At 36.7% G+C, this 13,154-nt stretch overlaps 1 protein-coding gene across 1 annotated transcript in view; it reads right to left on the reverse strand.

The window, feature by feature from the left end:
- Positions 1–289: 289 nt before the first annotated feature.
- Positions 290–13,154, reverse strand: part of Clca2 (chloride channel accessory 2) — a 31,309-nt gene continuing 18,444 nt past the window's right edge. Inside the window, 6 exon segments of the mRNA XM_005385129.2 lie at positions 290–417; positions 419–827; positions 1,992–2,225; positions 5,708–5,878; positions 8,887–9,157; positions 10,647–10,871. Of these exon segments, the coding sequence (XP_005385186.2) occupies positions 387–417; positions 419–827; positions 1,992–2,225; positions 5,708–5,878; positions 8,887–9,157; positions 10,647–10,871 (1,341 nt within the window). The 3' untranslated portion in view covers positions 290–386.

The raw sequence follows: 13,154 nt of genomic DNA on the forward strand, positions 1-13,154 counted from the left end.
AATGAAAAATTAATCAAAGTAACTAAACAATTGCTTCATTCAGACAGTTATACTGCATAATTCAAAATCTAACCCCCTTTCTTCTACTTGGAGCAATTTTTCCACTTCAATAAAATAAGCTTCTCTTGACCCTGATTCAATTTTGTTCTTTTGCTTTTGCCTTTAAAGACATGACCTTGAAGAATAATTTTTATTATTTTTTCATAACTGTCTGTTTTGTAATTTCTCCTCCAAAAGTATCGTACATAAAACTATGATCCATATTGTACAAAAATCCAATACACTTTAATACAATTTGATGTTCATTTCAATTTATTGCTATGTTTTTGCAAAGTGTGAAGGCCAGGGGTCTTAAAACTAAGAAGGAAGGTACTCCTTACACGTGTTCAGAGTAATTTTGTCCCATTCTCTTTCTCGACCACTCTTTTTCTTGTTTAAAATATAATGTGTTACAGCTATAGCAAGACAAATGACTCCTATCAAACTCGCTGCTGTTAAAACTCCTTTCAGTATAAGATGATCTCTGCCAGGTACAGAAGAAGAGTTTGGAGCACTAGACAGAGACACCTGAGCAATGTTAGATGTAGCAGACTTTAAAGAGTTTCTATCCATTGCTCTGAGGGCCACATAAATTCTGTGGTTTTCTTGTGTTTCTCTTTCAGGTTGATGTTCAGGTTCATTTGTAAAAAATCTGGGTAAGAATGTAAATATTTCTCTGGTGCCAGCCGGCTGAGGATTTAGCTTTGACGTATTCACCAAAATGGCATTGTTAAAGTCATCTTGAATACTCTGTAGGCTTTTGCTTATTCTTATTTCATAACTTGTAGCTGAAATTAAAAACATAAATGGGGAGGTTAAGTCACTTTAAGTAACTTTTCTAGTTTGTTAGTAATCACTGATGAGAATAGCAACAAAAAAGCTAAAATATCTAGGAATAAGCACAGCAAGAAAAATAAATGAGTCAAATTTTAAAACTACATAAAGAGTCACACTAAAAGCTTAGCAAGAGGACTTACATTATTTGAAAGCAAGATACAGCATAAAATGTTTTTATTATTATGTAAATTTCATGTGATATTTATGAAAAGTGTTTCAGTTCTTGCTTTGACTAGTGAAGTTTTTTATAAGGTTTATATGGAAAATAAATAATAAAAATAGCCATATAAAGTTGAAAATATAGCAATGCAAAGAAACTAATCCTACTGGGTATAAAAATAGTATAATGCCTCAATAACTAAAATACCATGGACTAGTACATGAGTGGACTTATATGTTCAAAATTAGGCCAAGTTCAGGAATGCAGTATAAAATAGAAGTGGAATTTAAATTAATAGGAGGAAATAAAAATTTCTTGATGAAAGATGTTGTGACAGTTGGGTAAAAATCTAGACAAGAATTATGTAGATGGAAGCTCAAAAGTCAGCACAGGCCTTAGAGAAGGGAAAGTGGGAGTAAGCTCCCATCAATGTCCACCCAAGAAAGGGCAAGAAAGTCCTGGATTAGGCAACTCCTCTCAGCCTTTATCACAAAAATCATGACTAGAGCCAGAGCAGATAGTACACCAAGGCTTGTATTAGCCGTGGGAAATATTTCTCTAAATCTCACTTGTAAATATATGAACATTTGCTAGTGAATTTTCAGAAAATTAGTCAGTTTAAGTATTTAGAAATATAGACTCTATAATAACAGACTTTGTTCTGGCTGATTAGATCACCAAATTGTGTGGAGTGCGTGTCTCCAATCAAGGTTTCTGTGTGACTGGCGTGAGCCTACCCTGGCCCCTCTACTCCTGGGGCAGCTGACTCACTCTCATTCCTGGGCTCCAGGATTTAAAGCATTATGAGCAACTCAGAGTTTTTTTTTTTTTTTAATGACAGTCCTCTGCAGCTTTTCCAGCTGTAAATACCAAAGCTCTTTTCACTCCATTAACTCCTCACATTTTTAGGAATGTTGTCTGATGGAAAAATAGATAATGAAGGCAGCAAACCTACCCTGGCCCTGATCAAAGTCTTCTCCAGGTGCTGTCCAAGATAGAGTCACTTTCTCTTCCACTTTTACAGCTTTCAGATCAATAATTTTGCATGGTGGGAAGATGTCAGGATGGGAGCCATCTGGAACTCCTTGCACTGAAAAGGAGCCTCCTGAGCTTATTCTGCTAAACCCCCACTTTTGCTCTTCCTCAATTATGTGTGCTGATTTCCTTGGAGCATTCATCTGAATGTTGCCTGGGCACAAGAGAAAGTATAGGCAAACAACAAATTACAAATCTCTTAAATAGCTAGTTCCTGAGAGATTATCAAGAGACTCTTGAAAACTTTTTCTTAAAAAACTACCTGTTTAGAAAACCCAAGTTCATTTAATAATTCATTCATTCATCCATTCATTCATTCTGTAAGTACTTATTAAGTGCTTATGCTATGCCCACAGACAAAACAAGCCAATTCCTCATGGAATTTAATACTAATGTTAATTGTATCAGTAATATACATTGACAAATTGTGGTATTACAAAAGAAAATAGCTCAAATACCTAATTTAGAGTAATATCAAGGAAGTCACACTTAAGGGTTTCCTAAAGGTCTAGAAATCAGCAAACAGTGGAGGGAAGACTATCACAGGCAATGGGAACAGTTTGTATGAAAACTTTGAGGTGCTGAACATTTTTTTGCCAGTTTACTTTGGTCTTTGTCTTGGTTACTTTTCTCTCATTGCTGAGATAAAATATCTGACACCCACATTAAGGAAGGAAAGGTTTATTTAGCTCACAATCTGTGGAGATTTCAGTCCATACATTGTTGGCTCCAAGGCAGGGTGGCACATGGCAGAGGGTAACTGTTCATGGCAGCAGAAGATAGCAAAAGCAAGCAGAGATAGAGGACCAGCAGAGGCAAACAGCCTTTTTCCTTCCCTTACACTATATGCAAACTACTTGCTCTGGGGCAGTTGTAGCATTCACATCTATAATTCCAACATTGGACCATGAATCAATCATAAATTCTAAAAGCCCACCCATGACTGCATAAAGCTTTGAGGGGACATCCAGACACAAACCATAACAGTCTTATTTTTATGAGAATGCATTTGTAATACATAGTGATTACATCCTTTATGGGTAGCTTGTACATGTACATGACACATCTTAATTCTTTTTATGTCCCCCTCTTCTTGGTCCCCTCCCTATTTGAGAAAGCTCTATCTCTACCTCCTTGTTTCTATTCTGATATTTAAGCTTGTGCATCTGATTTGTGTTCAGAGTGCTTGCTTAGCACACCTGAGGTCCTAGATTTCATCCCCCGTACACACACACACACACACACACACACACAAAGAAAACAAGCAAGAACACAAGAAAGGAAGAGGTGGAAAAGAAGAGAGAAAAGGAGAGGAGAGAAGAGGGGAGGGAAGGAGAGGAGAGTAGTTTGAGATGAGACAGGAGAGAGAAGTTTGTGAAGAACCTCAATATGCAAGGGGGTATTTTAGAGAGCCACCCAATTGTCCAGGTGGGAGAAGAAAGCAGCTTGGGATAGGTGATAGCATTGAAAGGTGGTCAGATGCATTTTGGAGAAAAAGTCAGCAAAAGTTGATGAAGAATTCGAATGTGGAGTTTACAGACATATAAATATTATTAAAGCCATGTAGGTTAATGAGATTACCTAATAGTATTTTAAATTATAATGATAGGTAGTATTTATTAAGTGCTTATGTGCCATGCACTTTGTAAAGGACCTTATGTATATCAAATATTTCATTTTTCTCAGCAAAGCTCTGACTAGGGTATTACCTCCATTTTTATAGGTGACGAAACTGAGACACAGAAGCTGAGTGACTTGATCAAAGTCACACAGTTCAATCGCAAGTAGTTTTGCTTCAGCCAGTAGAGTGAGAAAATCAGGACTGAGCTCTGAGAATTTCCAATATTTAGAGGTCTGGTAGAAAAGAAGGAGCTGGAAAAAGAGGCTGACAAAATATTTCTGAGAAGAAGAGATAACCAGGGGACTGCAGTGTCATAGAAACTAAGAAATACTGCTGAGGTCAGAAAAAATGAAGACTGAGATGTTTCCTTGCGATTTAGTGGCCAGGTGGCGATTGGCAATTAGAGCAGGAGAAATTCCAGTGGAACAGTCTGGTTGGAAGTCAGCTTACAGTGAGTGGAATAGCAAACAGGAGGTGAAAAAGTACAGTTGTCAGGTTTTGGCTAGTTTCAGGGGACTATGATAGAAATAGAGAGGTGGAAGCTGGAAGGTGACCAAGTTTTGACATGGGAACATGCTTGGATGTTGCTCAGAGAAGACAGTAGAGAGAATGTGTAAGAACTCTCAAACTCTCTCTAGGATCCAGAACACATCCAGCAGAGACAGAGGCCTTTGGGGAGGAGAGGAAGGCACAGATGCAGCCCTGTCTGGAGTGTTCTGTCTGGAGGTTTGATAGTGTGAGAACAGAGCAGCTCCTGTATTTTCTAGAGAAGTGTGTGCTCAAGGCCATCACCTCAAAATGGGCTAACAAAGTGAAAGTTATGAACAGTGGGCATTTCAAAGGAACCCTAACTTTTTCTTTTCTGTGCTGTGAGGGCTTACATGAAATACACACATAAAACCGCAGTTGAACATTTTTAATCTTACTGCATGCTAGGTACTGATATTTGCATCCTTTAAAGTTCTGGGCTTTAGCAAGGTACTTAGGTGAGTCAGTAGCTTGTGGGCCCCTTGTTAAGAATCAGGTCTTCTACTTGGTATGCCAAGTTCCTAACTTGTCACCTAGTAGGCCTTCAAAAATATTATGTGTAGATAAAAAGAGATACCTATTTAGAAACAAAGTATTTCATCTAGATATAATATCATACCTATGCAATAAAACCATGTTATCTTGCAAACTGATTTACGCTGATTTTTAAGCAATCCAAATTACTGTAAATATAAGTGATAGTGAATTGTCTCCTGGGTAACACAAAAAACAGCAGAAAATTCAAATCTGTTGTAGCTTCCAGGCAGAAGTATGAATAGAACACAAAAATATTGAATCATGCTATGGAATAGTACAGACAACCGACTGTAACTCTTCAAATACATGACTAATACTCATCATCATTAAAATGCTTATAAATGTTTTTTGAGACTTTTTAGAGAGACTACATCCTGATACATTGTCTGTGATTTTCTAGCTACTGCTCTTTATGAGGAACTAAAATAATAGTGTTTAAATTTAAAGACGTATATCTTCTATTCATCTGGCACTTTTTTATCTTTATCTAGGAAAGCAGAACCTCTTCAGGAATCACACAGTTGTCTGTAACATCCAAGCCCACATTTATTTAGGAGCTCACTTCCTGTGTAGATTATTTGAGTCATTTGCTTCCTTCAACTGTTAGTAAACTTTTGCATCTTTCTCTGGCCTAAAGCTCTATAGAGGAGAATAGGAGCTGGAACTTAAAAATGTCAGCAATATATCCAGTAGGAATTCCTGGAACAGTCACAAAAAAGAGCTCAAAATAACTACTAAAATGAGGGTAAGAGTTATCTAAGGGAATTACCTATTGTTTGTAATAAATGAGGGCTGACAAGGCGGTCAATGAATTGTGGATTATATTTACAGTTTTGAAAGTCCATCTCTGTCACACCTTTTATCCTATCTCTTCCTAGTACACACATACACACACAAACACAGAAATACATGCAATGATATTACAAGATGATAGTGCTGACAGTTCTTACCATTTGCTATGTAACCTGGTACATACATAGCATGACTTCCTGCGACGGAGTGGGCTAGGGTGCTTATGCTGGGAGAGCGACTGACATGCACTTTCAAGCTATATCTACCATTTACAGCAAAGGAGAAAAAATACCTCGAGTAAATTCCATCATTTTTAATAACATCTGCACCTGCGAATGCAGACAAAAACTCAGTGTCAACACTTGTTATCATAGTTGATTGCTAATATTTGTAAAGCTATTAAAATAATATTCAGCCACCCCTTATTCTTTGCATGTTTGTATTATGTTACCGCAGTTGTAACTGATGATTTAAAATACAATAGCTCCATAATTTCCTCCTGTGATTCTTTAACCTCTGAAAAATTATTCTCTAAAGGTGAATATATTGTAATATAACACTTAAAATCATCTTTAAGTCTCTCATTTCTTTCACTGAAAATATTACTAACTTTTCAAAGAAACCAAGCCCATTCTTAAGCTTGTATATTATGGTCATATACTTTTTAAGTAAAAGTTTTATCCTCAAAATATAAGTATATATGCACATATTCACATTTTTCATACAATTTCAAGGGTTTATGAATGTCCTGAAGCCATTTGATGAAAAGCCTCTGCCAAAAAAGTTCACTAGTTAATAAAATAGTACAGAATTAATTTCCTCATTAGAGAGAACACAGAACTGTTTTTCTTGATTCTAAGGGGCTTGGAGCCTCAGAGTTGGACGTGGTTTGGTTGGACTTGCTACAAGAGGTATTCTGAGGGCCTGGCAAGTGCCCTACTTTTTGGATTGATCCTCAGAGAGTTCGATTCCAAGCCAAGTCCATGACTAAGTGACAGGAAGACCTAGACCCCAGGGTGGCTGGAACATCGAGCTCAGCTCAAGTGCCAGTCACATCCACTCTTCAAGCGCAGGTAGCTTCTCTGGAGAAGCAACTTGCCCTATCCCAAAGGGTTAAATCAGTTCTCACACTACACATCCAGCCCCTTTCCCAGCACTGTATCATCATTTTCAAAGTGTACTAGAATCCCTTTTCCCCATTACAATAGCAAGCTCCTTAACACAAGAAAAGTAGGAGCATATTTTTAAAAATGCTAAATATCCCATCATGGTAGATTTAGAAAACATGTGTTTTTTGGCAGGAAATCAAATATTAGTGTTTGGTGATTTAATGACTAATAAGTCAGTCTATCTTTGGGAAAAGGAAACACTATACCAGAGTCATCACTGCCACCTCTCTTAATCACTGAGGCAGAAAGAAATGAGGAAACAACACTGGCTTGATAGTTGGGAAACTTAGCTTTATGGTCTGAATTTCCCACTTAGTGACCTTGAAGCTAAATGTCTCTGAGCCTCAGCTTTATCATCCCTAAAATGAGGATAACTTATCTTATTGGGTTGTTTTGGTGACCGAAATTGTGCATGAGAAAGTAAATTATAAAACATTTTGTGTGTATAAATTTTATTATTGTTTCTTAATTTTTCTTAGCAGGTAAATATCGCTTCCATTATGTACACATGTGTTAAGTGTTAAGGGGAGAAACTAAATTTACACTTCGATGATTCAGAAATATTTTTCACCATTTCTTTTACTGTGCTGTAAATTTAGATAACAAACAAATGAGTGTTTCGGGGAATAAATATAAGAGCCTATTGAATTCAATCAGTTGATTTTCCTGAGAGCAGGATCTGTTCTCCAGGCCAGCTCACAGGCTGAAGCAAGGGAGAAACATTTTGCAAAGTGCATTTTTGGACCATATAAAAAAAGAAAGGTAGAGTCATGCATAAGCAATCAGAACGTGAGAGTCCATTTGGATTTACTTCAGTAGGTAAACAAGACTTCTCTGGTATCCCTCTGTGGCACTGAGCTGAAGTCCACTGAATAGACTTGTGTTCGTAAATGTCGTATATGATTGCCATGGTAGACTGCCAAGCCCAAGAATCTTAAAAAAAAACTTTGAAATAACAGAGCAAAGATATGTAATTTGATGATGCCCACAGAGACTTTAAGGATCATTATCATTCTGAGAATTTAGTTCAGGAACTGGAAAACTAGAATGACAAATGAGTTTGTTTTTAAAAGTCAAAAAATGTTAATCAGAAAGAGTCCAGGGGGCTGGGGATTTAGCTCAGCGGCACAGCGCCTGCCTGGCAAGCGCAAGGTTGTGAGTTCCATTTCCAGTACCGGAAAAAAACCAAACAAAAAGAAAAAAAGAAAAAGAAAAAGAAAAAGTCTAATAGCTACTGTCTGCCGAGCCTGATACCATGCTCTTCATACTGCATACCAAAGGGACTTTGAACACTGCTGTGCAGAATGGTGGGAAATCTTCCTCCAAATTCCACTAGCTTGCTGGCCAGGTCTCTTTGGGACCAAGTCACACACGTCCCAGGCACTGGCTCTGGGCTAGAGATGGGTTGTGTCCTCTCACCAGCCTGGCTACGTGGTGGTCAAAGAATAATCTAGGGCAGTGACGGTGCACCTTTTAGACAAAGTGCCCAAGCTGCAACCTAAAACCCACTTATTCATCACAAAGTGCCAACACTGCAATTAATCCCGAATGTTGAGGGTTTAGTTTAGGAAAAAACACCTCACCCACTAACATCCTTTGTCTTAAAAGAAAAACACAATGACACATGTGCCATAGGTTTGCCACCACTGACCTAGGGTCATCTCGTGAGGCACAAGTTCAGTTTCCCATTTTTTTTAACAACTGGGTCCTAAAGGAAAATATGGGTTCACCACCACTGCATTTCCCTCAGTGGTTTGCATTTGCTCTTTTTAGCTGTCAGGTATGATTGCTGCAGTGAATAAAGCTGGTCACTCTGAAGATAATGGGCATATGAAAAGGATGTATGAATCTGTTTCTGTGTGACTGCATGAAGCGACAGTGGCCAGTTTCACTGACCATGTGGAAAGCAATACCTGGGCGTCAAGTAGCTTCCTCCCACACTTTTGCTCTGCTCCAGCCACTCTGAGGAGCCTCCATGGTACTGTCTTTCCCCAAGTTAGCCTGTACCTACTCAGCTGTCAGTAATTTCATGAGAATTTGAGAGTATGATTTGACTGAATAAGAAAAAGAACTGAAAGAATTTTGCAGATAAGCTTAACCTTGATGCAACCTCATCATGCCATCACAGCTCTTAAGAACATGGAAACACACCATTCCTTTTTCGTTACCTGCTCCGTCATCGAAAAGTTTCAGTGTAACAGGATCTGCAGTCTCTGGCTCGATGACAGCAGTGACAGTCGCATTAAGAATGGGATACAACCCCTTCCTCACATTTGCATAAATTGTCACAGGATCAGGAAAACGGGTGCTGTCTTTTTCCACAAAGACTTCCACAGTGGTTGGGGGCACAGCAGAGCGAGAGGCGCGGGAGGCCACTGTCACCGTCAGGACTTGAGGAGAATGGTGGGTATTGTTCAGGGAATAAACCCAGTGCCCAGGCTGAAAAACGAACACTTTTTGTTTTGTAAAGAGTGAAGACAGAAAATGAGCACTTAATTTCAAAGCATATATCTAAGAGCTTAGTGTTTTTGTTTTGGACTTTTGTTGATGGATTTTTCAAAATATTGTAAAAGGATGTCAGGAAAAGTAATCTTGGTGAAAGGATGGCTAACAAATCACTGTTACTGTTAAGTAACTTCAGGGAATCATAACATGGGTCTATTTTGAGGAAGGAGGACACATCCTGATTCATATTTTTTAGCACATAATAATAACAGCAACCCCATCAAAGTTCTTTGCAAATACTAATCTGGGCCTCATTACCTGAAAAGAGGATAAATGCTTTTAGTCCTATTCAGAACTGAGAAAACGATAGCAAATTAAGTAGACTGCTATAATTTGTGGGGATATTCTGAATGAAGTACAATAATATTCTTTCCCCTTCCCTCCTCCCAAACCCCCAGTCCAGGAAATCTCAAACAACCAAAACGACAAACTGTTAAGGATCAAGAAAAGATCTACTATTTTCAGTAGGTCAGGATTATACAATGTCTGTGTGCAATAATTTATAGAAATACTGATCTCAATAAAAGGAACTGCAGACAGGGAGTCCATGAATATTTAACTTTCAAATATTCCTTATCCCTTCAGAGTAGTTATCTATCCTCTCTCTCCCTCATCCTCTTTTCCCTCACCTTCAAATAAGTCATCGTCTTTCATAAAAAAAATAAATACTGCTACATACCACTCTCTTGCCTTCCTAGAATACCTGGAATAAATCTATAAAAGAAAGTGTGAAAAAAGGACGGCTGAGATTTCAATGCATAAAAACATATCCTTGTAAATGTTATATATAGATTTATTTTTTTCCTGATTCCTGCTCTTTATTAAATCCCAGCAGAATAGCAGTGATCGTTACAGAGGAAAGCAAGGCATCAAGGTGAGACTCAGGATGGGGAGTTCAGATGCTATCACACCCAGTCCAGCCTCTTTCAGTGGGATTTGTGTGCTTCCTCATTTTCCAGTGATGTCTGATTTAAGCATTGAGATATTCTCTCTACCTAATCTTGTTTTGGAATTGTAACATTAGTAACAGCCATATGACAGGAACCTCCACATTAAAAAAGGTACTCAAAAGCATATGTATTACATTGCTTGTCTAATAAACTCTAGATACAGAATTTTTCCTAAGCACATAGAAATGTATGAACTATGTAAAGAAAAATGTAAGCTACAGATGTTATTTGCAGGACTACTGAAAATATTAATGTCTATTGTTGATGTGAGCTTTTTCCAAACAATATTTAAAGTTTTGTATATAGTCTATTTGCCCCCCCTTAAAATTTTAGCACTCACAAAATGTTTTCATAAATTCAAAGCTTTCATATGAAGAACAAAATTTTCTGTCCACCATGCATTTAGTTGTGTTCAGCTGAAAGTTATATACTTGGGCAAATGTTGTCATAATAAACAAGCTCATAACACCTACCTTGGCAGTTCCTGGAATATAAAGACTAGCTGTCCGAGATGCGAGACTGGTGGTAAAATTAGTTGTGCAGTATTTTCTTCCAGTCGGATCCAATAAGACAATCTCAGGAGGACCACTGCTCTGCCATGTGACTAGGAAAGTAGTGTCATTTCCCACACTGTTGTCCACGGTAACGGTGTTTTTCAGTAGATGGTGCGGTTTAACATTTTCACTCATACTTTCAAGCTGTTAAAGAGAATATATATGTGAAATGTTCTAGTCATTCCCTCTTTTTCTTTGATCACAAAAATAAATTGACAAAAACAGAAATCATTTCATTCTAACGTACTATACTTATGTAAATTATTATTTATACTATATATTATCTAAGTAGTTATATAAATATTTTGTTATAGTTAATGCAAGTGTCATGTCATTATTTTTTATGAAGAATAATTTAGCTGTTTGCATACTATCTCTCATCCAAATTAAAGGTAATTATATTTTTTAACAGTTTTGTTTTGTACATGTGTTTAAATTATTTTAATTCATATATAATATACCCAAATACTTTTACAAATTTTAATAAAAAATACAAAATTAAGTTTTAGAATATTTAAATAAATTATTAGCCATTCACAATGTATATGAGTTTGTGTGCACGTATGTGCACATGTATGTGTGTGATATGTACAGAGTGTGCACATATTAAATGCTTCACTTGAACTTCATGCAAACTTTCTGAAATAAATACTATTGCTATTCACCACTTACGGATGAAAAGATGAACTTAGAGAACTAATGTGCCCCAGGTCACACACCAAAAAGCTGGAACTAAGATATAACCTAGCTGGCGGAACGAGGATAAAACTTAGCTAATATAAAACCTAGCTGGGCTGACCAGAGACCTGGCATTTAATCACTGTGTATTTACAATGGATATAATTCTGTAAATAACTTTAAATTTTATATTTGGTAAACACATTAGGAACACTCTGTGCAATTGCCGAAACGTAGACACCATATAAAATTATAATGGCAGATGGCACCAAAGGTATTGTGGATTATTTGTTCAAACCAATTTAACACGTGTTTATTGGCTCCAAACTACTTGCCGCACTCCATACTGGGCCCTGAGCTACCAAGGGGGCTTTAGAGATAGCTCCTGCGCTCAGTTTCATGGGACTGATGATGTCTAAGTGACTAGAGAGAGGTAACCAACACTGGGAATGTGAAGGGTTATTTGAGAGCATATTAAGTATATTATATGTTAAATTTATTGTTTGACATTTCTTTTTTTCCATGTTAAAAGGAAATAATAAGCTATAAAGATTACTGAGAACTATCAGCAAGAAAGCCAATTACAATATATCCTATTACATATATTGTCACTCATACTTCACTTTTACTTTCTTTTTAATTTAAATGTACTTTTAACTCATAGATTAAAACATAAAAATCATACATATTCATGGGCTACCATGTGATATTTCAATGCAGGTATGCATTATGTAATGTTTAAATCCAATTAAGCATATCTATCTCCTAATTTAGCATTTCATGGTGAAAACATTGCAGATTCTTTCTTCTAGCTGTTTGAAATATGCAGCGCATTATTATTATAATCCATTGTCATCCTACTGTGCAGTAGCACACTAGAACTTATTATTTCTATCTAACTAACACTTAGTACACATTAGCCAACTTTTCTCCATTTCTCAACCCCCACTTATTCTCCCCGGCCTCTGGTAATCATCATTCTACTCTCAACTTCTAGCAAATCCATTCCTATATTCCACACATGAGGGAAATCAAGTGGTACTCCTTTTTCTGTGCCGGGCTTCTTTCACTTAATGTCATGATGTCTAGTTCTATCCAGTTGTCACGAATGACAGACTTTTTATGATAATCATATTTCAGGGTGTATACATATTATGTTTTCATATATGTTGTCAGTTTATAGACACTGAGATGGTTTCCATTTCTTGGCTGTTGTGAATAATCTGCAATAAACAAGAGTATAGATGTCTCTTTGACAAACATCACTTCATTTCCTTTGAATACACACCTAAAAGTGGAATTGCTGGACCATGTGGTAATTCTGTTTTTAATTTATTTATTTTCAATTTTTTTATATAGATACCCTTAATGGCTTTACTAGTCTACATTCCCATCAACAAATGCAAGGGTACCCTTTATTCCACATCCTTGCTGAAACATGATCTTTCATCTTTTTAATAACAGCATTCTTAATGAATAGTTTGTTGAGCACTTTTTAGTGCTTGTTGGTTATTTGTGTGTCTTGCTTTGATTAATGTCTATTTGGATCTATTGCCCAGTTTAAATTTTTTGAGGGGTTTTATTCTATCAAGTTTTTGGAGCTCCTTATATATTCTGGTTATCAAACCTTTGTCAAAAAATATAGTTTGAAAATATTTTCTCCAATTAAGTTGTCTCTCCATTTTGTTGAAAAATTCTTTGGTAAGCAGGAGCTTTTTAGTTTAATGTAACCTTGTTTGTTTATTTTTG

The sequence above is a fragment of the Chinchilla lanigera genome, unplaced genomic scaffold (genome assembly GCF_000276665.1).
Source record: "Chinchilla lanigera isolate Chin_1 unplaced genomic scaffold, ChiLan1.0 scaffold00022, whole genome shotgun sequence".
Lineage (NCBI taxonomy): Eukaryota > Metazoa > Chordata > Mammalia > Rodentia > Chinchillidae > Chinchilla > Chinchilla lanigera.